We start from the raw sequence: 26,361 nt of genomic DNA, 5'->3' as shown, positions 1-26,361 counted from the left end.
TTATATATTTACTTAGGCAAGATATTTTAATTTTTTTTAATAAAATTTATATTGACAATATCAGCTATATTTTTCTGTAGGCGGTGGGCTTCGTCGCCTCATTTCATTGCAGGGTTTTACCAAGATTTTAACAATGTCCGCAGTGACGGCCAGGCTCACAGCTTCCAGTTCTCAGTAACCTCAACAATGGCTTCCGTCTTCTTCCCCATTCCAACCATTCATCGTAGCTTTAAATCTTCAACTCCCATTCCAATCAATCGCTTCTCCCTTTCCCAACCTCGCTCCCTCCTTCCTCTCGATTCCTGCCCCTTCCGTTCCCGCTTTCACTTCTCCTCCACTTCTTCCCGTTTCATCCCCCTCGCCTCCACTTCCTCCGATGTCCCTCCAGACGACTCACTCAATTCTTTGGAAGAAGCTCGACTTGCTGTTTCCGAGTATCTTCAACGATTAGGGGTTTCCGAGGAGGAATCCGTGTCCATCGCCTCCAATTCACCTCGGTTCTTGAAGATGCTCGTTGATGGAGTTCGTGAATTGGACGAGACGTCCATGTGGATTTCTTGGAGTAGCGAAGGAGAACGGCCGGTAGGTGATGGCTTTGGGTTTAAGGAAAAGGTGGCGTTGATGGCCAGAGAAAAGGGTGATAATGGAAAGGTTGCTTTCTTGGAGAGCGCTGGTATGAATCTTTCTTCAGCTATGAATGTTGCTCGCTACCTCTCTGGAGAGATGCTTCCATCTCTAATTTACAAGGTAGTAGGTCGCTATATTTGTTGTTTAGTAGTCTTTTAGAACTAATACCAGTTGTTCTTCAATAAACGGATTCGAACTGCCTGAGATCTTATTTTACTTGAGTTGGTATCTGATTGATAAGTTCGTCGACGTTGGTTTATTTTTAAATTTTCTCTTTAGGTAAAATATATGAAGGAACTCTTCTTTTCTGGCAGCGGTGATGGAAAATTCATAGGAAAAAGTGCTCGCCGAATGATGACGAACTTTTCAATTCCTCCTGATGATGATGTGCAGCAGACTTTATCCTTTTTCGAGAAGGTCTTGTAACATTTTTCAATTTCCAAGTTGTTAACATATTTTGGATTTATACATTGTAAGACGTGTTTTTGAATATCATCACAGATTGAAGCCAGGCGTGGAGGCCTAGACATGTTGAGTTCGAATGAAGAATCCTTCCGCCTTTTACTTGAATCATTTCCCCGCATGCTTTTGTTGTCAATACAATCCCATGTGAAACCCATGGTGGAATTTCTTGAAGCCATTGGCATCCCTAAGGAGCGCATGAGAGGCATATTTCTGTCATTTCCACCCATAATTTTCTTCGGTACTGAAGTTCTGAAGTCAAGGATAATGACTTTTGAGAAGGTACTATTGATCAAAAGAAAGAGAAATTTCTTTGATTTTATTTTGTTAGAGCCTTCTTTCTGTTACTATGGCTTAGAAGGAAGAATTCAACAACACAGAAAATTAATCCCAACATTTTTGTCATTCGCTTACGTTTGTGGCACTTGGAATGAATTTTACAATCCTTTTAACTATTGCAACATAAGTACTCTTTGTGCCACTGGGTACAGCTTATTGTAGTCTTCCTTTGCTTCGAAGCTTGGTGTCTTCCTTTTTTGTAGTTTCACTTTTTTTTCAATGAATATAGTTTCTTATATCGAAGAAAGAAGATAACTGAACAGTATACTGTTATGTTGATATTCTCTCATCACTGATCTTCAATTATCCTGTAGGTTGGCATAGTAGAGATGGAATTTGGTAAATTATTACCTAAATATCCATGGATTACGTCCAATTGCATCCAATGCAACCTTAAACAAATTGTTTCTTTCTTTGAATTGGAGAAGGTACGCCTTCCGTCTAGTCATTCAATCTTGCTTGTACTAATTAGATTAATTGCATGTTTTAAAATCCTCTCTCAAAAGAATTTGATATACAACTATGCCCGTGAGCGACATTGGTTAATATTTTGAATTTCATTGCAGCTTCAGCTGATGTGCTAACCATTCTACTTCTCATATGCTTATTTAAGAATTGACTAGTATATCTTTTGCAAGTTGAGTGAAAATAAGTAAAATTGTAAGGAAAAAGCAGAGATTGTAATTGGGCCAAACTGCAACTTTCCTCGGGAAGGCTTCAATTGAGAATACGTTATTTGGAGACTTTTCTTTGGGAAGGAACTCAAGTGAAAGGTGGATTCCACTGGTAAAAATTGGGCCAACATTTAGTTTCCGCTCGAGTTTGGGGTGGTTGGCATTGAAATATAAGGATAAGGAATCATTGTCGTCTTGCAAAACGGCCATGGAAATTCCAGTTTGAGAGAGAGGATTAGTGGAAATTCCAGTTTGAGAGAGAAGCTTAGTGGAGAAAAGCTACTGTGGCTAAATTTTGAACCACCACCCATGCTTCTTGGCTGGGCACTTCAAACTTCCTATGGTCTCGAACAGGATGGGAGTATTTGTGAGAAATCACAGTTCTCTTTCTGAATGATTTTTGTATTTGAACGAACCCTTTCAAAGACTTCACCAAGAATATTCTATCTTTTCATTTGGAAAATCTCTTTTATCAAAGAAAGTTGCAATCCCCAGCTCAAAATTTGGGACCTCGATTATTGAAGTACTTTCTTGGACATGTAATCCAAGATGGGCCTCTATCTCTAATTTGGTCGCCTGTTTCTCCATAAACTCTCTTCCCTTGTACAAATGGATGTATCTGACAATACAAGGGCTTTCTTACGCAAGTTTTTTCTTGAAGAACACTATGAGCAAGGGTGTCTCAAAGAAACGTTTTCAACCTCCTAGTTCAGTTGGCTCTTGATGGTAGCACTCACATTTCTTTGGTCTTCCTCTTCTCTTTGCCTTTGTGGTTTGAGCTATCCCCTCCTATCTTGTCTTCCTTCATTTTTGTGCTGTCCATCCATATCCTTCTTGTTTGCCTTCTATCTCCATCTCCTCTCCCTAGGATTTCATTTTTTTGCCTCCTAGGACTCAACTCCGAGATGAAGTTGTTTGGGAATATGATGAGGTACATTTGCGTGAAAAATCTTAGTGGAATATATGATGTTAGTTGGAACTTGTAGCGCTTATATGTAATGTTTGATGTTAGTTTGGTCCTGTGTTAGATTTACTGCATATTTTGGGCATTTACCAAGGATTCTTATAGTTCTTCTTTTGGACTTTCACTTTTGGATGTAAATTGTTTGTAGTCTAGGTTTTGGTTGGCCTCTTCTTGCCGTGTAATTGTTTTTTAGTAGGCCTCTTGTTTTCTTTCACTCGGTGAAATCTCAGCCTTCCTGTCACAAAGAATCTGTCAACCTTGTTCATTTTGATTCGGTGGGTGAACACCTTGGGTTGTCTTTTGAGGCATTTGTCCTCTGTGCTGAATCTGCATTGGTGCATTTTTGTAAGAGGACAGTCTAAGACTTGAATCATGTTGTATGGAGCTGTTCTGTCTTTTGGGCTTGTTTGTTAGTTATTCAATTGGTTGGGCAAGGAACAAAGTTCGCAGCTCTATGGTAGAGGAAGTTCTTCATAATTTTCCCTTTTGTGATAGGGGCCATATTTTATGGTAGGTTTGTGGGCAAAAGGAATTATAGAATTTTAAAGAACTTTTAAGAATTTTGATAGATCGTGAATGTCAAATGTGTTACTCTTGTTTGGAATTTGGCAACAACTTAAATATGTATTTTACATTTTTTTAATGATTTTTTAATTATTATTATTTAAAATGATGCTTACGCCTCATATTGCTTCAAGGCCTCACCTCATTTTGAGAAAATGCCTCAAGGTTCTCTTAAGCCTTTTAATTTAAAACATTGATTTTAGCCCACAACAAGGGCATTTTTTTTTTACTTTTTAAGTTATAGTTTACCAGATAGATAGCCCCTGACCGGTACTTGTCTGAAGTTGGGAGACATAACCCGTGCAATCTTATGTTTTCACTTTTTAAAATTTAGAATCTAAAATGGTTGAAACTTGAAACATATTAATTTTACTTTCAAAGTTTCTACTTCTTAAATAAAAATATATAAACTATTTTAAATATGATCCCACAAATACAGAAATTTACTAGATCAATTTTATTTCATATATTTGCAAACAGTACACATGATGATTTTTTGTTGTTTTTCCCCCCAATTAGCATGGTTTTGTATTAGGCGTCCTTAAGGCTGTTGAAAGTCTGTTAATGTAACGAATGTCACCTGTATATATGGAAATTCTTGTTTACGAGATGATATTTCATGACAGGTACCAAATGCAAGCATCACTGATGCAATCAGGAGTTGGCCACTGATTTTAGGAAGCTCCGCTAGTAAATTGGAATTGATGGTGGACAGCTTTGATGAGCTTGGTGTTCGAAGCAAGAAGTTGGGTCAGGTGATTGCCACAAGTCCTCAGTTATTACTCCAGAGACCTCAAGAATTTCTTCAGGTTGGTAACTTCTATTCTTTACGAGTCGTTGTTTCCTGTATTGCAATCAGAGATGATAGATTCATGAATACTTCTATGCTAGTGGCTTTTATAATTTTTCTTTATTTTTAATTGCTTTCGAGCTTCTGAAATTTATAAATATAATTTGCAAATACAGGTCGTTTCATACTTGGAAGAGATAGGGTTCGATAAAGAAAGTGTTGGCAGGATACTTGCTCGTTGTCCAGAGATATTTGCAACTAGTGTTGAGAAAACACTAAGGAGGAAGCTTGAATTTCTAATCAGTATTGGTGTTTCCAAGACTCATCTACCTCGGGCAATTAGAAAATATCCCGAGCTTCTCGTGTCTGACCCTGACAGAACTTTATTCCCACGGTAATGCTGAGACTTTACTTCAATGTATATATATGTGTGTGTGTGTGTGTTGATGTTGTTGAATTGGAGTGCATAGCTTCCATGGATGAGGCATCTTATACTAGAGTTAATTAATTTTATGCAACAAACATGTACACAGTGATCAAATTAAAAGATTCTCAAATTAATTTATGAAAACTATATAATTGAAAAGTTAAAATTGTAATTGAAGATGATAAATATCAACTTCACTCTCAAATATATGTAGTATACTTAAAACAGTCCCAAAAGGATTTGACAATTTGATTAAATGCTACAATCAGAGATTAAAAACCAATAATATAAAATTAGATCATATATTGTTTTCCTTTTACAAGAAGTAGCAATTATAAAATTCCATCTGGAAATGAGGGGCAAGATAAGAAAGTCATCGACAGAGAGGTGTCACTATATAGTTTGTCTCTAAACATGTATATGCTAAGGGATAAAAAGGTATATCATTTATGAAAGATTATAAATTGAAGATAAAAACTTCTATCTAAATTTATTGTGGTTATAGTTGAAATTGTCATGGATCCTTACACTTCATTATTCTGTTAGATGATGTGCTGGCCTAAATTTTAATAATGATCACAATATTTGCAGTATAAGGTACCTGAGGCAGAGAGGGCTCTCAAAGAGGGATATTGCCTTCATGGTTGGTAGATTCTCTCCTCTACTGGGGTATAGTATAGAGGAAGTATTGAAACCCAAACTAGATTTCCTTGTAAACGTCATGGAGAAGCCAATAAAGGAAGTGGTTGAGTATCCAAGGTATTTTAGCTATTCGTTGGAAAAGAAGATAACTCCAAGGTTTCGGGTGTTAAAGGAGAGGAATATAGAATGCAATCTAAAGGATATGTTGGGTAAAAATGATGAGGAGTTTGCTGTTATGTTTATGGGCGACAAAGGAACGTAATATTATTTAAGTTCTTCACCCACTGAAGTGTAAGAAATTTTGTCTCTAGTCACAAAGTTGTGTAAATAATCTCCTACCTTTTTAGGATACTATTTGTAGATTATATTCAGTCAAATGGCCAAGCCAGTTTCAATTTTTGGGTTCTAATAGGGAGGGATCTAGGCTGGATCCATGTGGAACTTATATTGCGTTCGTATTAATGTTCTCCTTTTCACTACATGCCATGATACCATTTGAAAGTTGAGGATGTGAAAGCTTATTAGCTAGCTCGGAGGTCATCGGTGCGCGCCAGCATACAAACAAAGCAATTCAAGCTTTAGGTATGTTTTAATTCATCACCAACACTATTTCCTCGTTGATTTCGTTTCTAGAACATATATATATGATTTGAGATGTCATATTTTCTTTGATGAAGTAAATTTTACAGAATCTATCTAGCCTAGCCCTCAAAAGCTTTATTAGTAGATGGTTAGATTGAGTTACGGCTAGGAAGGCCTTGAAAGGATTGATGATGCCAGTTCTTTTGAACAAATGGGTACAAATATTTGAACCTCTTGCCTTAAGAGGAGGGAGGAGTATATATCAACTACGGTAGCTCAACTTAAATGTTGTGTTATTAATAATTTATTGTTTGTGTTACATGATTCTTTATATATATAATTGCAGCAAGCTTTGGTGAACTACTGGTGAGTGGCGTTGTCAGCTTAACGACACGAGAAGAAACAAATCAAGCTTTCGAGTTTTTAACAAGGTATGTTTTGAGACGGGTCTGATCCATTTAGGTTCATGATTCTCATATTTTTTTCACTTTATACGTATGTCAATTTTGTGTCTAGAAAGTTCATGAGTTCAGGTCGTAGTTCTTATTTTAAATTTTTATAAATATTAAAACTGATGCATTAAACTTGAATAGGTATTCTTTCAATGGATTTTTGTTTGAAAAATTATTATAAACTACGTCATGTTGGATGATGAAAGTCCCACGTCGGCTAATTTAGGGAATGATCATGGATTTATAATCAAAGAATACTCTCTCCATTGGTATGAGGCCTCTCAAGGAAGCCTAAAACAAAGTCTTGAGAGCTTATGCTCAAAGTGGATAATATCATATCATTGTGGAGAGTCGTGTTCATCTAATACATAGTTCTGGAGTTAAATGAATTACAAATTATATGCGTGATAAGAAATAGATAGAATAAAAACTAAACCATACGTATTCGAAACTTTTCATGTATTATTATGGAGTTTTTTTGTACCTCTCATAATTATTTTTTTCTTAATTTTAAATGGCAATTTAAATAACAATTTATTGAAAAGTTGTAATATTAGATCATAGTGTCGTTTTTTACTCTACCTGCTCTAAAAACGACACTGCAAGAATCTGGAAACATTGACCCTAAAACATGGAGCTTTTTGTTTTAATTTTTTAGTGCACTTTCTTTCTCTCTTCATTAATTAAAGCCTTTCACATTGCACCAATTATTGTATCTCGCACTTTATATTTCTTTGCTTCATCATTTTCATTCTCAATATTTGTATTGTCTTTTATCAAATCGAACACTTTGAGAAGATTTTGTTCATATGGTTTAATCTTTATATTTTGAGACTAAATCTTTAAAATTGGTAGCAACTTTGGTTAGAAATCACGAATTTCTACAATGGTATGATATTGTCTACTTTGAGTAGAAGCTCTCAGGATTTTGTTTTGGGCTTCCTCAAAAGGTCTTATACTAATGGAGATGTATTCCTTCACTTATAAACTCATGATCTTCCCTAAAAGGCCTCATACCAATGGAGATGTATTTATTCATTTATAAACCCATAATTTTCTCCAAATTACCAGTTGTGTGGGACTCACTCCTTACAATCCTCGACAACTTCATCTCCTCAAATTTAGTCTCTATAGTTTAAAATTTGTAACAATACGAACATTTGGATTTTTATGTTCATAACCATATTTGATCATTAAATGTTCATAACCATATTTGATCATTAATCGAATCAATATGCATATAAAAGGGAGAGAAAAAAAGAACTCTGGAAACTTAACCCTAAAAAATTTATCCATGTAGTCATTAAGTTTCAAAATGTTACATTTTTAGATTCTCACCCTAAAATTTTAAACTTAATTTTCATTTAGTTTTTAAGTTTTAGAATTCTATAATTAATTTTATTAGCGACTAGCGATAATTAATTAATTTAGTTATAACTAATGTAAAAGAATTAATTAATAGAAAATTTACCAAAATTTCCGACAAGCATAGGTGAAAACTAAAATAAATAATCAAACACTAAAATTTAACTTAATTATATTGATTAAAATATTTTGATCCCAAATAAAAATATAAAAAATATAAGATATTTTAAAATTTAATATTAATCTCGAAATTCTCTCCAGAAAAGACGAAACTACTGTAAATTAAAGAAAGGGAATTAATTAATTGTCCTTCCAAAACTTGTTTTTTGGGGAAAAAAGAATTAAAATGATGATTTCACGAAGAAGGATGGATTTACTATTACTAACCTAGCAGAGAAGTTTACTTTAATGAAATGTATGTAAAAAGTGAAGCAAAAAATCTGTACAAATGGCGGATCCAATGCTTTCTTCCTTATTCAAACATTTAATTCATCGCCATTGGAAGAGGGGAAAATCCTTCCATTCGATCTGTTTCTACTCAACATTCGCTTCAAAGATGCTCCAAGCGACATCAATGGCGGATCAGTCGAAGAACTTGAAGAGGAAGAAGAAGAATGAAACTGACCGTTTTGCTCCTCGTTTCTCTGAATCTCACAATTAGTCCGCTCCTCCGTTACAATCTCTTCTCCGATTTCCCTCTCGCCGCTCAACCGGCCAGATTCCACCGCCTCTGCGACTACTGGCGCTCTACAAACAGGACAATTCGCGTGAGAATTCAACCACATATCGATACATTCAAGGTGAAATCCATGGTTACATATCGGCAACCGTCGTCCGATTTCTCGTTCCTCAAATTCACTGAGGCAAATCACGCACTCCATCACCGTTGCACACTTCTTCTCCTCCGATTCATAAACGAACAGCGGAATCGCAGAGATTACAGACGAGTCAAGACCTTTCGACTGAGCGAAGCCTAAATCGAACGGAATCGATTCGAAACGCGAGAGGCGAGGCGGTCCAAGGACGTAGGAGACAGTGACGGAACTCCGCTGAGCATGGCGGTGGCGAGGCCGAGGGAAGAAACAATTGGCGTAGGCATGGAGGAGAAGGACAAAGAGGACGACGAGGAGAAGAGATATGAGAGCGGCGAGAATGACGTTGCTGTTGTAGGAGAAAATGCTCTGAGTGAAATCAGAGAGTGAAGTGGAATTGAACGCCATTGATGGAGGTGAAAGGAGTAGAAGAGTTGCAGAGGAAGTGTTGCCGTTACCGGCCGAAGAAGAAGAAGCAGACTTTATGGCGTTGCATTTGAAAACGAACATATATATATATATAAATAAAATTAAAATGTTGAAAAATATTTATATATTTTCGGTGAAATAAAATATTGAAAAAATGGGGCCTCCGTTTTTAGGATTAAATTGCGGGTAACGCAACATTTATGTAATGCCAAATTTTCTTAATTTTTAAAAATTAAAAAATATATCTTTATTTAAAACAAAATGATAACAATATTCTTGATCTTTCGTCATCGTTTCAAAATTTATATATCTTTCATCATTCATATCTGATCTCAATTCATTCGTATGCATCTCAGTTCAATATGTTAGATGCAATATCACACCAGTACAGTTAATCGAACTCTACCTCAATTCCCATTCCAAATAGAACACGTGCCCGAATCGAATACACATTTTAAAGTTAAGGAGATAAAAAAAATAAAATAAAAAACTCCAAAAATATAATTTCCCCTCATTTATTTACATTGAAAGGAGAGTAATTTTATAATGTCGACGCATTAAATGAATACATTTATGAATAGAATCCATATTTTACAATTATTAGATGAATAATTTATTCACTATTGCGTGTACGACTCACCTATCTTTCTCTTTATTTACACTAAGAGAATCCCTAAATCTGAGGAATAATTAAATATAAATATAGGGAGAAAGAAGTGGCTGAAATGGAGGGCTCGTGAAGGCGACGGCAACCGGCGGCGGGCGGCGGCAGCGGCGGCGGCGGTGGATATGATTTTTTTTAATTGTTACATTAGTGTTGGAAGGGAAAATCCCAAGACCTTATTGGCTTTAAATTTGGGTTTTTATTTATTCCAATTTTTGTAATTAATTATTATTACTATTATTATTATTATTGGGGTGTATATTTAATAATTGAGTTTGACTCTAATTTCAATTAAGGACCTAAATGCATAGATTTATGTCTTTAGCGTTTTTTTCCCCTTTGTTCTCAGACATTATATTACAATAATTTGTTGGTTGCTACCGAACAATAATACAATAAAAACATTGTCCTACCACAACTATTATTAAGTTTTTTTCGGTGACATCAAAGTTAAATTAATAAAAATATATCTAAATTTTATATTTTATTTTTAAAATATTTATAAACTTATAAAAGTTTTAATAATACTCGTGTCTAGAAAAAACATGTTCGTTTTTTGTTTTAAAAGTTTTATTTAACTTTTAATTAGGTTTCAAAAATAGCTTTCAATTTTAAAAAGTTTGGTTATACTTTTTAATTAAAAAATGAAATAAATAAATAAATAATACTATTACGGTTATTATTATGTTTAAAAAAAATTAAGACCAACACTCTCTAAATTTTATTTTAAAAAATATTCAAAATATTTACATTCTAATCTCCAAAATTTTCAATATTATATTTATTTTTTTAATATATTTAAAATGTGATATTAAAAGGTATTTTTAAACTTTTTAAAAAAGTTTATAGATATTTTTAAAGTTTTTAATTTATTTTTAAAGGTATTAGTTAAACTTTTAAAAACTTAATATTTTTTAAATAGTTTTAAAAGTCAAAAGGGTATTTTTTAGAAAAAGAAAAAAATTAAAAGTTTCATCCAATCTAACGGTGCATTTTTAAATTTTAAGGGTATTTTTGAAACTTAATTTTTTTAAAATCTAATTATAGACGTAGTTCTAATAGCTTTAAGTTTTGGTTTTCTTTCGTGCTTAGAGCATTTTATAATCTCGTCTTGTTCTTGAATTGTATATCTCCTATCTTGAATAATCATGAATTGAGTTTTCTTAATAAATTCAGAGAGAAGAACATGAAGGGAAGTTATTGAGAAAGGTTTCAGTGCAGACGTGTTTTGGAAAAAAATGGTATGTTAATATACATGATTTTACTTTATTAGAGAAATTATTTGGTGAGACTGTCACAATGTGACTGACAGTTTTTCACCGTTAAATATAATGCAAAAATATCTCAAATTTATATCGTGTGGCTAATAAGAAAATGAAAATTATCGAATCTACATTCAACTGTTAATGAGTCAGTCACATCATATCACGACCTATACATGTATAAATATATATTGCAAAATTGAAATATTCAACGAAATTCAAAAAATAAGAAATGAAGTATGAACTCAACTTAGAATGGACTATTTAGTGTCATGCACATTAATAGCTCGAGATTGAGTTTAACATCGTAAATGAAAATAGATAACTAATAACTTTATTATCCATAAACTAAAAGAAAAAATAATAATAAATTGAAGAGAGAATTAAATAATTTTGAAGGTTTAGAAATTAATTAATTATTATTATTATTATTATTATTATTATTGATATTTGCTAATATTGCTTAGTGGACCCTAGGGATTCAATCCAACTCTTAATGGGCCGAGTTCTATTTGCTATTTTCGGCCCAGTTAGATTTAGGGTTTTGTATATAATTACTGCATCGTCTCGAATCGCTGGTTGATTCTCCGGTGTCCAGCCTTCTTCCTTCAGCCGTTCGTTTGCATTTGGAGACGAGCCATTATTCACTGAGAGCAGTCGGACTTTTTTCGCCGCGTCGCCATGAGAGCTAAGGTAATTGATTTTAAGATCTATCAATGGATTCAACTTGTTTTGAGCTTTTACATCTTTTTCGAGATGCTTTATGGGATCTGATGTTTTCTATTTCGTTTTCTGGCAGTGGAAGAAGAAGAGAATGAGGAGGTTGAAGAGAAAGCGCCGAAAGATGAGGCAGAGATCGAAGTAGTGGCCATTGTCTGAGGGATGGTTTCGACCTAGGGTTTTGGTTACTGTTTAGATTTCTTTACGTTATATTTAGTTTTTTATTTTATTGTTTGACCGTTTTGAACTGTTCTTAATTGCTATGTGATCGATACATTTAGTTGTTTTAATCGAGAACTGGATTTCCAGCTTTATAGTTTCTATCAATCGAGTTTTATAAGCTTTCTTGTGTTCTTCCGATGGTTCTGTCAAAGCATCAGTCGTTATTTTCTGCGACAATTGGTTTATTATTTAGCTTTTGGCTGCTGGATTAGGATTCTTTGATATATATTATCTGTGTCTATTCTCTTTAAACATGAGCCGTTGCCAAACTTCTGAAGGTGTTTCAATTTGGAATTATTGGTGAATGAATTATGTAGCTGATAAAAAAGTTTCCAGGACTTCTAGATTCGATTACATTCCTTATAGATTCATTATTGCATTGCAATGCATTTTGATCAAAACTAACCATTCCGGAAGGTAGACGTGAATAAGTTGCAATAAGCATAGGATTGATTGTGTATAGAACTTCCCATTCAATCATTCATATTACATCCCTTTTCTGAATGTGGTCTGCTGCAATGTTGATTCTTACAAGTGCTGTTAACTATAACTTATCACCAAAGAACCCTATTTTCTTTGATTAAGCTGCAGCCCAACTTGCTTCATTCCTTCAAAAGCCACTATAGCTTCCGAATCAAAACCTCCTGCATACTGAAAAGATACCGAGTGTTATTGTTGAGTATCATAAAATGTGATTAGTTAGTATGTCTTTGTAGCTTACCTGGTGCACCCTGTAAGCAAAGCGAACCCCTTGAAGAAAAAGGTTTTCTGTTTGTGGGGTTTCGTTCAATTGTTTCTCTTTTGTTATCCTCCGCATGCATTCCTTCACTAGCCTCAATGAGCTCAGCTTCATCTGCAACCAATTGTGTTTTACAGTTTTTCATTTTTATGTTCTCTAGTCTAGAAGGTGAAACATTGTTCGTGGTTACCTCTACAATGGTATGATATTCTGCACTTTGAGCAGCTTATGATTTTGCTTTTAGTTTTACCCTAAATGTCTAGTACCAATAGATATAGTGGTTCTTACTGATAAACTCATGATCAACCCCCTTATTAACCGAATGTGGGACTTATTAATCGAACGTGGGACTTCTCTCCCAACAATCCTTTTATAGAAAAAAAAAGCATATCTCAAAGTACACCATAGAACTTCCCTTGAGGCCTATGGAGCTCTCGAGCTACCTCCCCTTAATCAAGGTTTGACTCCTATTGAGCCTTCGAACAAAGTATACTTTTTGTTCTACACTTGGTTACTTTTGATTACACTTTTAAGGCTCACAACTTTTTTGTGTTGGACATTTGAGGATTCTATTGACATGACAAAATGAAGGGCATGCCTCGGATACTTGGTTAGAAACCATGAATCTTCATAATGGTACGATATTGTCTACATTGAGCATAAGTTTTCATGATTTTGCTTTTAGTTTATCTAAAAGGTCTCAAGCTTTCATGATTTTGCTTTTAGTACGAGATAGTGTTTTTTAGTTATAAACCCATGACCAATCTCTTAGAGACTCCTCTCCTAACTGGACGGAAGTGGACGGAAGTGGTGTTCATGGTTTTTCGTTTAGAAGCTAGCTTTGATTAAGAGTTAACCTGGGCTGGCAAGCCAGAGTCCAGCATCCATTGGCAAGGGATTTGAAACTTGTTGTACTTCTTACAGTTGAACTCCCTCGTCCTCTCCACATTGCTCACGCTCTGCTCCAACCTGCACAGTTCCAAGCATTTCTCTAGTTCATCAGTCACTTCCCAACTCTGCTTCACCTTATTAGTAACATGAAATACAACAGATTGTACATGCTCGCCTGTCTTGCAAGGCCTGAGCCCTCTTCAACATTGCATTCGTCTCCTCCTTTGGATTCTCTCTAAACGAACACACTTCACCTTCCAAGCTCTTCAGATCCTTGTAGCTGAATGCCGCCTCCCGCAGTGCGTCTGCCTTCCCCTCCGGCCACCGTGGGAAGTGCTTGAGCACCGCCCTCTCGTCCACGAGCGATGCCAGCTCCCCGTCTAGCCACTTCACGAACCTCTCCACCTCCGCTATGTCTCTTGGCGCTGCCGCTTCCACTTCTCTGATCAGCCGGTTCACAAACTCCCCATGTGTCTCCACCTCCGATTTTATCTGTGCCCATGCTTTCATTCACTTGCCTTTTTCGTCTTTCTCATCCAAAACTTTCCATGTTCTTACAATTCTATCTCTAATTTAACGATATAAACTTGCTACGAATTAAAATTGGGTATGGGTATTTTTACTTATTAAATACAAAAATAGTTTTTAATTTGATTAATTCTTAATTCTACTTTAAATTAATTAAAATTGGACAAAATTTTAAAAAGCCTAAATACGTACCGCTGAGAGATAGGCTGATCGGTTTTCGATTTCGCCGATCATGTTTTTGGTGAACGCCACCGCCGGAAATCCTCCGTTTGCGGCCTTATTTTCCTTCTGGGCATCCCTTTTCGTCACTAAACGGTACAGCTCCAACACTTCCGGGACTCGCCGCACTGCCTTAGATCCCCCGAGAAGCTTCGTCGGAAGTGGCGGCGGCGGTGGAGGAGCCGGGGTCGGTGCCGCCGCCGCCATTCTCTGGTTCTCTTTCACAACAGCCCAATTACTCTGTTTCTGTGTTCTGGTAGTCTCCCATTTGTCAGTCGCCGGTGGACTCTGCGGCGTGGAGTCATTTCCGGCGACATCCATGGAATTGTGAAATTTCTTCCAAAGAATGGATTTTCTGTCATTATTATGAGCTTTCAGAGAGTGAATGTGAGATTTGAATCGAGCCAATTCTTGTTTGAGTTCTTGATTTTCTTTCTCGAGAAAAATAGATTTTTGCAGTGAAATTTCCAATTCCCTTTTCAAGGCGTGGATCTCCATGGCCAATTCTTCATCTTCTTCCATTGGCATTCTACTCTGATTTTGTGGTCTTTCTCTGAAATGGGCTGAAGGAGAAGCCAACCAACCAACAATAATTTGCTTCCCCTTTTGGCTTCATTTATATTTCAATCTCTTCTTCTTGCTTAAAATCAAAGAATGGTATATAATATTTGCTTCAATTCCCAAAGTTCCTGTGACAATTAATATATTCCATTGAATGCCCTTTTCTAAATTATTTTTCACTAACTGAACCGTGGGAAAACGAGGGTGTTTATGACATTTCACATTCCTTTTCTTTTGTTTTAATTAGGAATTAACGGTTTAAAAAGAAAAAAAAAGGAACTCTGTAATTGAAGTTTGAATGCATGGGGCATTGTTGTAGGTGACTAGTTCCCTGCCCTCTCTGGCATGAGAATAATAGTGATGCTTGTCTTTAACAACACAACACATGTTAGGTTAGGTGCAACATTTATAACATTTTTAGCTCAACACCACTACTCAACTTCCTACCCTAATCTTTGTACGGTGAGACTTACGAGTTTTTTCAACTGTAACTTTTAAATGTATTCATATGATCTAATAATCTGACCGACTCGAACTATCCAATCCAACCCATAAACATTAGGTTGGGTTAGTTTTTTTTCTTCTTCCGTTTGGATTAGGTTGAATTTTTCGAAAATCGAAAATTTAGTTTAGTTTGAGAGTTGAAATTTTGTTGGTCGAATCAACCTAACCAAATTGAAAATAGGGTTACAATCCAACTCTATTCTTCTTAAAAAAAAGATTAAGAATATTCAACCTTTGTAACCAATGTCAGTGATGTATTATAAAAAACTTGATCAACCCAACCTAGAAACAGGTTAAATTGAGATAATTAACTCAATAGAAATTTCAACCCAACCTGGGTACGGTGCTATTTTTGTCTTAAAAAAGAACAATAAACTTCCTTGTCTTGTTTTGATTACAGTTTCTTTTGGGGACACAAGAGTCAAAAAGAGAATAGACTTTGGTCGGTTGTAGAGGTCATTTCTTAGGTACTTAATGTGGGTATGAAATTGCATTTTTTTCTAGCTTTATTAATTCTTAAGCAAACGAGAAAATTAAGAAAATTAAGAGAACAATGTTTGAATGTCATTGTGTGATTGTTGACAGTGAAATTTTAATGTAAAAGAAAATGATTTCCGATAATTACATATCACCAAAATAATTGAATTCTTCCGCTCATAAACTTATATAATTACACAACGTTATCATATGCAACGATTCGACTTTCTAAGACTCTAGTTTTCAATGGCTGTTAATGGTCTCTCCCGTCCCGACCTTCTACGCTCTTGCCTTTACTTGAATAACATTTTAAGAAATACAAGAACGTTCTACGATCGATATATCTCTGAAGGAAGTAGATGAGTGAACGTTATTATAGATAAGTTGCATTGCTTTATTGTAGGCCACATGGGTACGAACTAGGCCATTTTTTGGGTATTGGTTTGATTTCCCCATCAATTAGGGAAAGCTCATAATCATTAAATGTTGAAGGTTATAAAGTATGAATAATCAAACCTTAAGAAAATTCACAACATTTCTAGGTGGATGGTGGGACATTTAATTCCATTTTCTCCATGCCTCAATAACCTCGATTACAATTAAACAATCATCCATATTCATTTTAGGGATAGACTAAAGGTCCCCCGACACCATGCACTTCTTCTTGTTTACCTAATCCACCCCATCGTTCTTGCTCATACGTGTCCTAGATATGTCCTCACTTAACGCATGTTCTTATACAAGTGGTTCGAGGATATAAAGATCAACCCTGTTTTTGCATTAAGACTGAGTAGCAGGGTATTCATGCATGCATGGAACATTTGAAGACAAATAAGAGACATCACTTATCGTCGAAAATCGATATATTCTAAAAAATCTTTAGATCATCAACTCGAACCAAAGGTTCTGAATACGAGAATTTTAGTTCATCATTAGGAATAGTACAAAAACTCATTCAAAAATTTGACTTATGTTCTAAACCCTTATTTCATTAGAGCTTGATCATTAGCTATAGCTCTGTCTATTGAGGATTTGGAGGGCGACTATTGGCAGAACAAACCCTTGAGCCCCACTCAAGCAGCTCCTTGCTCGTATCATCTTTATGAACAATCACTTCAATAAAACACAATGAATCACTCTTGTCTCCTGTCGCCTTCTTGATCGCCTCAATCAGCTCCTCCTCAGTACGCACCTAAAACACAAAACATGAACAACATAAAATGAATCAAAATGTCTTCTTCACGACAAAAATGTTTCAAAATCAGCTCAGCCAACCTTTGTCGTCCAACATTTCCCTTCACCGTTGTGGATTGCGTCTACGAGGGCCGTGTAGTTCCAATTCTTGATTACGTTGTACGGTCCGTCGTGGATCTCGACTTCAATTGTGTAACCTCCGTTATTGATTAAGAAGATTATAGTTTTTTGCTCGCACCTAATCATAGTTGATACATCCTGTGCTGTTACCTGTGATCGTTTCATTTTAGTTTCTATACTTGTATAGTTTATTGGGAAGATGATGTAGTTAGAAAACCTGAAAGCTTCCATCCCCAATGCATGCAATTACGCGCTTACTCGGCACGGATTGAGCGTATCCCAATGTCGCGCCAACCGACCATCCGATCGAACCATATTGCATTTGAAATTCATACCTAAATAATCCACATTTTACGTTGTCTCTTACACTATACAAGGTTTGAATTAGCCAATTAGGGTTAGTTTACTTACCCACAACCATTTGGGAGCTTGAGTTTCTGGCAGTTGAACCATGAGTCTCCGGTCTCGGCGATCACCGCCGTGTCGGCCGACAGCATCTTTTGAATATGTTGGAACATAATATTGACTCTAAGAGGCTCATTAGGTTTGCATTTTGGCGGCTGGCCGTCAGTGACAAAGATCCGGCGGTAATTCTCGTACGCTGTTGTGTTCTTCTTCACTTTCTTTGCAAGTTCTTTAAGAAAATCCTTCATTAAAACACACCCGAATGTCGGGCCGTTAGTGATCTTGACACGGTCGGGCTCGACAATGATGGCTTTCTCCTTTTTCAAAAGAAGGGAGTAACCGACGGAGCTGTAGTCGTTGAAAATAGGGCCGGCGAAGAGATATGCGTCAGCTGATTCGACGATCTCCCCGCAGAAGGCTGTGCTGACAGCTCCCCAGTAAGTTCCGATGAAGTGAGGGTGGTGCTCCGGCACCAGGCCTTTCGCTGATGGCATTACAGCAAGTGCATAGCCAGAGGCATCGGCGAGCTCTACTAACGCGTCGGTGGCCTTCGCCACTCGGAGCTTCGGTCCACCGACCATCACTGGCTTTACTGCCTTGTTGAGGAAGGCTGCCGTGGCCTCGACCGCGGCTTCGAGCCCCATCTTGTTGCTTAACCTGGGAGATATAGAAAATGGAATGGGGTCTCTCATGAAAGTTGGGTGAGGGATGCCGGGTAAGTTGCAGCTGATACTGATGTAGACAGGCTTGCTTTCAGCTAGGGCCGTAGAAATGGCTTTGTCAATTTGAGCATGAGCTTCTTCCATGTTGTTAATCACAGCCTATAATCATAATCATAATCATAATCATCAATAACAACGATAACAAAATGTCATTATAATTCTAAACATTGTTCTTTTAAGTTTACGATCGAACAAGCCAAATTTGTTAAGGATGCTTAGGAGAGAGTCCAAGGAATGATTGCTCAAACTAAAGCCGCTTACGCCCGGGACAATATCATACCATCAGGACGCCGTGATTCCCAAACGTGGTACGTGATTCCCAAACGTGGTACGTGATTCCCAAACATGGTATTGAAGTCATGTCCTTAACTTAGCTATGTCAATAGAATCCTCAAATGTCGAATAAAGAAGCTGTGAGTCTCGAAGGTACAGTAAAAAATGACTCAAGTGTCTAATAAAAGGTATACTTTGTTCGAGGACTCCAGGAGTCGAGCCTTGATTAAGAGGAGGTTGTTCGAGGGTTCCATAGACCTCAATGGGAGGCTTTATGGTATACTATGTTCAAGTGGAGGATGTTGGGAGGGAGGGTAGTCAAAAGTGACTAAGTGTCGAACAAAAAGTATACTTTGTACCTTTGTTCGAGGGCTCCAAAGAAAGAGCCAAGACTCGATTAAGAGAAGTCTATGGACAATATTATAACATCGTGGAAAGCCGTGATTCCTAACAAAATCTACCTGAAAACATGTCAAGGTCTGAAAGCATCGGAGTTCTTGGCTGAAATCAAACAATCCAATAGTATGATGAAGAATCCTATTAGTTCCAAAATCGTTGGTATTTGGGCCACCAACAATACAAATCACAGGAAGATTCTCACTATAAGCACCAGCAATGGCGTTCAAAACGCTTAGCCCTCCAACGGTGAATGTGACAACACAAGCACCAACACCACGGCTCCTCGCATACCCATCGGCTGCATACCCAGCATTGAGCTCATTGCAACAGCCAATGTTGGTGAGCCCTGGCTCAGCAATGAGATGGTCAAGAAGGGTCAGGTTGAAGTCACCGGGGACGGTGAATACATCGCTGACCCCTATTTGGACCAGGCGGCGTGCAAGGTGGCGCCCCAGTGTGGCATCTGGGGATACTGCGTCGTTGGTGACAGACGTGCCGGAATCAAGATCTCCGGTGGCGGTGGCCATAACTGGTGTTGATATGGGGGAGAGAAAGAAGGATCTATGAGAGGAAAGTGAAGGGGCTTGATATATATAAGGCCATTTTGGAGGGGAATTAGTGGCTATGGTTGCTCCCATAAGACCCTTTCTTTTTTCCATATTTATTGGGAATTGCTTTGGATCAAGTACTTTTTGCATTTTATTATATATTTTTAAAAAAATTTATTTCATTAAAAATGATAACTTTTATTTTTTAATATAAAAGATCGTAATAAATTTAACAATATTTTATAAATAAAAAATATAATATAATGTTCGTGCAACATAGACTTCCACATTAAAAAATATATATATATATATATATGAATGGAGAATATGATCCGTAAGATTATACATTGGTTGGGAAGGATAACAAAATATTCTTTACAAGTGTGTGAAAATGTTTTCCTAATAAACTCATTTTAAAACTTTGAGAGAAAATCCGAAAGGGAAAGTTCAAAGAAGACAATTTCTACTAGCGGTGGGCTTGGGCTGTTACAAATGGGCTAGATATTGAGCGGTATGCCAGCGAGGACGCTAGGCCCTCGAGAGGGTGGATTGTGAGATCTCACATTGATTGAAGAGGAGACGCATTTCAAAGGTGTGAAAACCTCTCCCTAGTAGAGGGTGGATTCTTTACAAAGGTGTGAAAATCTCTCCTTAAGATGCGTTTCGAAACTTTGAGGAGAAGCCCGAAAGGGAAAACCCAAAGAAAACAATTTCCGCTAGTGGTGGGCTAGGGTTATTACAAATGGTATTAGAACTAGACACCGAGCGATGTGCCAACGAGGACACTAGGCCCCCAAGGGGGTGGATTGTGAGATCCCACATTGATTGGAGAGAGGAACGAACCATTCTTATAAGAGTGTAGAAGTCCGATAGGAAAAGCCCAAAGAGGACAATATTTTCTAGCGATGACTGTTACATAATCTCTATACACGACCTCGTTTAACTAACAAAGAGAAATCTCTCCTTATTCCCTCCCCCATTTACGCTAGTGGTGGGCTAGGGTTGTTACAAATGGTATCAGAGCCAAACACCAAGCAATGTACTAACTGAACACTAGGCTCCCAAGGGGGTGAATTGTGAGATCCCACATTGATTAGAGAGAGAACGAAACATCCTTACAAGGGTGTGAAAGCCCAGTAGGAAAAGACCCCAAAGAGGACAATATTTGCTAGCGATGGCTGTTACATAATCTCTATACACGACCTCGTTAACCAACAAAGAGAAATCTCTCCTTATTCCCTCCCTCATTTCCCACCCCGGTTCGATATGTATAATATTTGTTTCTAAAAGTAGAAAAGAAAGCTACATGTTCATATCAAAACATGAAGAACAATGCCTTGAGATGAGCTTCTAAGCTTATGTTTATTGGTTGAAACTATACATAATAAACCATACCAACCTCCAACAGAGAAGTGTGAGGCACATTCAGTAAAGCCTCAGGCTCTCTACAATTCTGGTTCAAAAAAGCATACACAATATCAATACCCAACTTCTTAAGAATGGAGGACGATTTCTTGGCCTTGACCGAGCAATGCCCGAAAATGTACGTGACTCCCGACTCTTTCGCTCTCATTATCAGCATCGCTTCCTCGCTATGTGTCGACTTCTCCCGATCGTCGACCGCAGTATTCATCGCTTTATATTCGTAGGAAGACTGCTCCAATGGTTCATATTCACAAGGTGTCATTGGTTTCCAAAACTGATCTTCTGTTTCTACATATTGCATTAGAGAAAACACCAACCTGTTCTCGAAATCGTAGTTTTCTTGTAACAAATCCCTATAGCCATACCTCACGACGCACCGAAACATGTTGCATTCTTTCGATCCCACCCTTGTGATGAGCAGTCGATGTTCTTCGTCGATATGGGGAACTTGAACGTACTTTATACAAACAAACACGAGCACTTGATGAAATGCAGGCAACGTGGTTACAAAGTGACCAAAAACAGCAGGAACACCCGAGACCAGACTAGTGTATATAAGGCCTATTCCGGGCACACGCACTATGCCAAGGCTAGGCCCGGAAGAAAGTATCCGATTCATCGACACTTTGTTCTCATCGTCGTATTCGTGTTTCTTCATTGTCCCGTAGTACCATGTATACATCGAACACATAAAGAGTATAGACAGCACGACGGGTATCCACCCACCTTTGTGAACTTTGCTGATTGATGCCGAGATGTAAAGTAGTTCAATGGACCCGAAAAACATGAAAAACGCTATGGCGCCAATCAACCTCTGCTTCCAAACGATTAGTATCACGAGTGCCATCAAGCAAGTCGAGACGAACATAACAATGGTGACTGCCAGCCCTACAAACACATCAAAACAATCAAATTTCTGCCATTTGATTGAATGTTTAAGCTCACAGACGCTGCTAAATGCTAAGACTTGTGTACCATATGCATGGCCTAACATGTTCGTGTCTCTCAAGCCAATTGTCACAGCTAAACAAAGGCACATTAGCATCCAATTAACTTCTGGAATATAAATTTGCCCACATATCTGGTTTGAAGTGTGCATAGTTTTCACATGGGGGAAGCAATTCAGAGCACAGCACTGGTTTACGAGCGAAAACGTAGCCGAAATCACGGCCTGACTTCCTACAACAGAAGCAAAAGTGGCCACGACGAACACCGGCCAAAACACCGCTTCTACACCGACAAATAATGTAAATGCTATGGTAAGACAAGGACATATCAATACGTATAAACTCGATACTACGAACTTCCTACCGGGTATCGCTTTGTAGAAGCTTCTCTGAATATCTTCATGATGCTTAGAAAGGAATGCAGCCTCACCCAGATAAGCAAGAATCAATGAGGGATATACAAGAAATGTGAAGGCAATCTGTGGTTTAAATGAAGAGTTTACATTAAGCAAGTGACGGGTTTTGCATATTATATTCGAACAACGCGAATAGAGTTACCTTGATCGAAAGCGTCGAGAAGTGGCCTAAATCAGCAAACATTGCCTCCACACCTATGATAATAGCCCATAAGAGACGATCGAAATCATGAATTTGTATGATTCGAGATGAACAAGTACCTGTTATCGAGAGAACGACTCCGCCTAATGAAATCCAACCTTCAACACCCGTGCTATGAAGGAACTTCAGCATATAAACTGGTGAGAGTGCATGGTATATACGCGGATTCCACTTGATAATATTATACATTCCGATAACACTAATAGAAACGAGCCATGTCGTGATGATTGGAGCAAACATGAAAGCAACTTTGTGTGTTCCACAATGCTGAAGGGAGAACAATCCAACTAAGACGACGCACGAGATTAAAACAACATAATCTGAAAGTGGGAAACACAAATTTCGGGACGTTTTAATTGTTTTGCTATATTTGGAAACGCGACGATAGAGAGAATGAGACTTACTCTCATGGAGTCCAGTGATCTTATGTTTGACTCCCGAGACTGCTGAAAGAACTGAAAGCACCAATAATAAGTGTTAGGATGATCTAAGTGTGACATCCCACGTCAGTTGGAGAGGAGAACGAAGCATTCTTTATAAGGGTGTGGAAACCTTTCCCTAACAGACACGTTTTAAAAACCTAGAGGGTAAACCTGAAAAGAAAATCCCAAAGAGCAGAACATCTCATAGCAATGAGCTTGGGCTGTTACAAATGGTACTAGACACCGGGCAATGTGCCAGCGAGGAGGCTGTTTCCCGAAGGGGGGTTAGACACGAGGCGGTGTGCCAATAAGGACGCTAGACCCCGAAGGGGGGTGGATTTGGTAGGGGTCCCACATCAATTGGAGAAAAGAATGAGTGCCAGCAAGGACGCTGAGCCTTGAAGGAGGGTCATTGGTTGGGGAGGAGAATGAAACACCCGAAACACCCTTTACAAGGGTGTGGAAACCTTTCCCTAGCATACACGTTTAAAAAACTTTGAGGGTAAGCCTGAAAGGGAAAGCCCAAAGAGGACGATATCGGGTAGCGGTGGACTTGGGCCGTTACACTAAGCTACAGAGTTGGTGCAATGCAGGGACCTGACCTGATATTGCAGGAGTGAGCACTCCATCACCAATAGCCATGGAGGTTCCGAAGAGCACGAACACCAAAAAACCTTTTCGAAAAGACGGGTGCAGCTGAAAAAAAGATTTTAGAGCAGCACTTGGTCTTGTCTCCAAGCTTTCCTTCATTTCATATGCAGATAACTTCTCATCAGCAGGCTCTTGATTTGGTAGAATGCATAATCTAGCATGCCTGCAGAGAAGAGAGTACAGAGCAAAGGTACCCCCTGCATCACAAGCAATGGTATGAACTAATCAACTTTGCTTTTCTTCCTATCTATTTATTACACTTGAAGCTATTAAATCGTTTACGATCACAGATTTCCAAGCTCTCGATAGAAAATAAAAGAATTATATCTCCACGATTGTAACAACTCAAGCCCACTGCTAGCAAATATTGTCCTCTTTGAGCTTTTCCTTTCGGGCTTTCCCTCAAGGTTTTTAAAACGCGTCTGCTAGGGAAGATACTCTTTAAGCCCTCTTTAGGGAAGATATTGTCCTCTTTAGGCCCTTTTTAAGGCCCTTTTTAGGTTTTCCCTTTCGGGCTTACCCTCAAGGTTTTTAAAACGTGTGTGCTAGGAAGAGGTTTCTACACTAGCGTCTGCTAGGGAAGATATTGTCCTCTTTAAGCCCTCTTTAGGGAAGATATTGTCCTCTTTAGGCCATTTTTAGGTTTTCCCTTTCGGGCTTACCCTCAAGGTTTTTAAAACGTGTGTGCTAGGAAGAGGTTTCCACACTAGCGTCTGCTAGGGAAGATATTGTCCTCTTTAAGCCCTCTTTAGGGAAGATATTGTCCTCTTTAGGCCCTTTTTAGGTTTTCCCTTTCGGGCTTACCCTCAAGGTTTTTAAAACGTGTGTGCTAGGAAGAGGTTTCCACACCCTTATAAAGGGTGTTTCGTTCTCCTCCCCAACTGACGTGGGATCTTCCCTTTCAGGCTTACCCTCAAGGTTTTTAAAACGCATCTGCTAGGGAGAGGTTTCCACACCCTTATAAGAGATGTTTCGTTCCCCTCCCCAACCAATGTAGGATCTTCCCTTTCGGGCTTACCCTCGAGGTTTTTAAAACGCGTCTGCTAGGGAGAGGTTTCCACACTCTTATAAAGGGTGTTTCGTTCTCCTCCCCAACCAATGTGGGATCACAACAATGGTGTAATATTATCATGTTCGAAGTCTTTAACAATTAGACCGTCCTAACAATGTTTATAATATTGGATGAGTCGAGAAACGTTACCTTCACCGTTATCGTCGGCTGACATGACAATGAAAACATATTTGAAGAGAGCAATGAGTGTAAACGTCCAGAAGATGAAGGATAAAACCCCATAAATCTCTTCATCATTCTCATGTAAACTCAATTTCCCAGAGAATGTGGTTTTATAAACATACAGAGGCGACGTGCTGAGGTCGCCGTAAACAACTCCTAAACTTTGGTAAGCCAGCATAAGCACACTTCTGTAGGACTCATTCTTCACATTCTGATGACAAAAACATATTAACACACATTGCTAGCTACAAACATGATCAACAAACATATTCCAACCTAAAATTTCAAGAACATAAGTTTGATCCTTCCAGAATCAAGCGTCTATGTCGCCATTAACATGTGTCTATAGCAACTCAATGGCAGGAGGGATATCACTCAGGCGATCATAACCAAGAAACAAAGTGGTTTATCATTTAGATCTGATAAAAACACTCAAAACAATCAAGAATCTAAGAGAAAACCCATCAATCCATCAAGATTCTCAAGCATAAGAACTCATCACAAATTTCAGTATAACAGAGATTTTCCAGGAATCAACCATATAGAATGAACTGTATATGTCTAAAAATGAGTATGTATAAGCATTTTACTCAAACCCAAAAGGAAACCCAGTTCCCAAATATACTCATAAACAACACGATCATACAAAAACAAGAACCCATATAGATTTCTTCAAGAAATCATTGGTTTGAGGTATGAAAAGGGCAGAAGAATTAAGAATACCTTTGAAGAAATGCCTTCAGTTTCAACATTTTCCTGTGATGGGTTGTTGTTCATGGCTTCAGAGGAAAAGAGAGAGGCAAAAATGGTGAGCAAGGGACAAAGCTACATGACCCAACCAAGTAAGCATAACCTTTGGCAATGGTAACCAAATAATAATAATAAAAGACTATTTTATTACCTAAAATATCAATTTGGCCTTTTTTTTTTCCTTTCTTTTTGAATTTGGCTTTGTTTTGGGAAATATTTATAAAAGCTTTTTTTAAAAAATAATTATTGGGTTCTTGGTTGTTGGTTTCTTGTTTTGTAATTATTTTTTTTTTTTTTTTTTGAAAATTTGTAGATAACAAAAACAAATAAACCCATAAATGCAAGTTTTGTTTACGGGCTTAATTTTTAAAAAAATTGAATATTGGAACCTTCAATTCTCAAGAAAATTTTGGTATTTAAGCATTGAATTATGGATTGATTTAGATTTTGTGGTAAATGATTGAAAATCGATCGCGAAAATTGGGAATGTTGCCCATTGTCCTTACCACTAATTTCTTATGGAAGAACAGTGGAGAAATCCCTTTGAATGATTGCTGAAACAGCGAAGACGAACCGATAAGCTTTGAAATTCTCTGATTCTGATCAGAAGAAAGCGATTCGAATAAGGACAATTTGAAACGATGAGTACCCATATCAATTCAATCGAAGTCGCCATAGAAGAGGAAGAAGCAGATGTGAGTCTTTTTCTTTCATTACGCTTCCATGGCCGACGGATA

General features: G+C 37.5%; 5 protein-coding genes and 1 long non-coding RNA gene across 14 annotated transcripts; 2 read left to right on the top strand and 4 right to left on the bottom strand.

Moving 5' to 3' along the window:
• The first annotated feature begins 86 nt into the window (after positions 1 to 86).
• LOC111452868 (transcription termination factor MTERF2, chloroplastic) lies at positions 87 to 5,934 on the top strand. The gene is made up of 7 exons (XM_023093786.1): positions 87 to 747; positions 907 to 1,044; positions 1,129 to 1,371; positions 1,743 to 1,856; positions 4,257 to 4,439; positions 4,597 to 4,814; positions 5,439 to 5,934. The coding sequence occupies exons 1-7, from the start codon at positions 187 to 189 to the stop codon at positions 5,749 to 5,751; spliced, it is 1,770 nt and encodes a 589-aa protein (XP_022949554.1). The 5' UTR covers positions 87 to 186; the 3' UTR covers positions 5,752 to 5,934.
• Positions 5,935 to 8,243: 2,309 nt separating this feature from the next.
• LOC111452651 (RING-H2 finger protein ATL63-like) lies at positions 8,244 to 9,198 on the bottom strand. The gene has a single exon (XM_023093470.1). The coding sequence runs from the start codon at positions 9,106 to 9,108 to the stop codon at positions 8,365 to 8,367; it is 744 nt and encodes a 247-aa protein (XP_022949238.1). The 5' UTR covers positions 9,109 to 9,198; the 3' UTR covers positions 8,244 to 8,364.
• Positions 9,199 to 11,608: 2,410 nt separating this feature from the next.
• On the top strand, positions 11,609 to 12,135 carry LOC111452022. 2 transcript variants are annotated; one of them, XR_002712072.1, is made up of 3 exons: positions 11,609 to 11,748; positions 11,855 to 12,058; positions 12,093 to 12,135. It is a non-coding gene; the product is annotated as an uncharacterized LOC111452022 (long non-coding RNA). The 2 variants fall into 2 exon arrangements; XR_002712071.1 differs by having other exon boundaries at positions 11,855 to 12,115.
• Positions 12,029 to 14,984, bottom strand: LOC111452021 (protein CHUP1, chloroplastic). Its single transcript, XM_023092538.1, has 5 exons — positions 14,348 to 14,984; positions 13,803 to 14,119; positions 13,594 to 13,705; positions 12,719 to 12,850; positions 12,029 to 12,648 (listed from the first exon to the last, which is right to left on the bottom strand). The coding sequence occupies exons 1-5, from the start codon at positions 14,900 to 14,902 to the stop codon at positions 12,565 to 12,567; spliced, it is 1,200 nt and encodes a 399-aa protein (XP_022948306.1). The 5' UTR covers positions 14,903 to 14,984; the 3' UTR covers positions 12,029 to 12,564.
• Positions 14,985 to 16,838: 1,854 nt separating this feature from the next.
• On the bottom strand, positions 16,839 to 19,556 carry LOC111452527 (pyruvate decarboxylase 2-like). The gene is made up of 5 exons (XM_023093295.1): positions 19,092 to 19,556; positions 17,642 to 18,456; positions 17,448 to 17,565; positions 17,192 to 17,380; positions 16,839 to 17,108 (listed from the first exon to the last, which is right to left on the bottom strand). Exons 1-5 carry the CDS (start codon positions 19,554 to 19,556, stop codon positions 16,938 to 16,940), a joined length of 1,758 nt encoding a protein of 585 aa, XP_022949063.1. The 3' UTR covers positions 16,839 to 16,937.
• A 1,311-nt stretch (positions 19,557 to 20,867) lies between these two features.
• Positions 20,868 to 26,338, bottom strand: LOC111452727 (potassium transporter 1). 8 transcript variants are annotated; one of them, XM_023093576.1, is made up of 11 exons: positions 26,274 to 26,338; positions 26,131 to 26,178; positions 25,598 to 25,653; positions 24,842 to 25,085; positions 23,592 to 23,837; positions 22,972 to 23,022; positions 22,627 to 22,887; positions 22,508 to 22,560; positions 22,314 to 22,428; positions 21,978 to 22,232; positions 20,868 to 21,890 (listed from the first exon to the last, which is right to left on the bottom strand). In XM_023093576.1, the coding sequence occupies exons 3-11, from the start codon at positions 25,649 to 25,651 to the stop codon at positions 20,953 to 20,955; spliced, it is 2,217 nt and encodes a 738-aa protein (XP_022949344.1). In that variant the 5' UTR covers positions 25,652 to 25,653; positions 26,131 to 26,178; positions 26,274 to 26,338; the 3' UTR covers positions 20,868 to 20,952. The 8 variants fall into 8 exon arrangements, with proteins under 8 accessions (XP_022949344.1, XP_022949342.1, XP_022949345.1 ...); XM_023093574.1 differs by lacking the exon at positions 26,274 to 26,338 and having other exon boundaries at positions 26,131 to 26,220; XM_023093577.1 differs by lacking the exon at positions 26,274 to 26,338 and having other exon boundaries at positions 22,627 to 22,854; positions 26,131 to 26,220.
• Positions 26,339 to 26,361: the final 23 nt, after the last annotated feature.

Source organism: Cucurbita moschata, unplaced genomic scaffold (assembly GCF_002738365.1).
Source record: "Cucurbita moschata cultivar Rifu unplaced genomic scaffold, Cmos_1.0 Cmo_Scf00014, whole genome shotgun sequence".
In the NCBI taxonomy this organism is placed as follows: domain Eukaryota; kingdom Viridiplantae; phylum Streptophyta; class Magnoliopsida; order Cucurbitales; family Cucurbitaceae; genus Cucurbita; species Cucurbita moschata.
This window is presented reverse-complemented; position numbering and strand designations above follow the sequence as displayed.

Bases quoted from the DNA above. Each gene is read 5' to 3' on its own strand.
- LOC111452868 (XM_023093786.1), top strand. From the start codon at position 187: ATGGCTTCCGTCTTCTTCCCCATTCCAACCATTCATCGTAGCTTTAAA. The intron at 748-906 runs GTAGTAGGTCGC...TTTTCTCTTTAG, and splicing joins TTCCATCTCTAATTTACAAG to GTAAAATATATGAAGGAACT. The intron at 4,815-5,438 runs GTAATGCTGAGA...CAATATTTGCAG, and splicing joins GACAGAACTTTATTCCCACG to TATAAGGTACCTGAGGCAGA.
- LOC111452021 (XM_023092538.1), bottom strand. From the start codon at position 14,902: ATGCCAATGGAAGAAGATGAAGAATTGGCCATGGAGATCCACGCCTTG. The intron at 13,706-13,802 runs GCGAGCATGTAC...GGAACTGTGCAG, and splicing joins GCTCAGGCCTTGCAAGACAG to GTTGGAGCAGAGCGTGAGCA. The intron at 12,851-13,593 runs GTTAACTCTTAA...AATTGGTTGCAG, and splicing joins ACTCTGGCTTGCCAGCCCAG to ATGAAGCTGAGCTCATTGAG.
- LOC111452727 (XM_023093576.1), bottom strand. From the start codon at position 25,651: ATGAACAACAACCCATCACAGGAAAATGTTGAAACTGAAGGCATTTCT. The intron at 23,023-23,591 runs GTCAGGTCCCTG...TGGTGCTTTCAG, and splicing joins GCTCACTCCTGCAATATCAG to TTCTTTCAGCAGTCTCGGGA. The intron at 22,561-22,626 runs GTACTTGTTCAT...CTATTATCATAG, and splicing joins AGTCGTTCTCTCGATAACAG to GTGTGGAGGCAATGTTTGCT.
- LOC111452527 (XM_023093295.1), bottom strand. From the start codon at position 19,556: ATGGCCACCGCCACCGGAGATCTTGATTCCGGCACGTCTGTCACCAAC. The intron at 18,457-19,091 runs GTAGATTTTGTT...TTATGATTATAG, and splicing joins AGACCTTGACATGTTTTCAG to GCTGTGATTAACAACATGGA. The intron at 17,381-17,447 runs GTTTTCTAACTA...AAACGATCACAG, and splicing joins TTGGGGATGGAAGCTTTCAG to GTAACAGCACAGGATGTATC.
- LOC111452651 (XM_023093470.1), bottom strand. From the start codon at position 9,108: ATGGCGTTCAATTCCACTTCACTCTCTGATTTCACTCAGAGCATTTTC.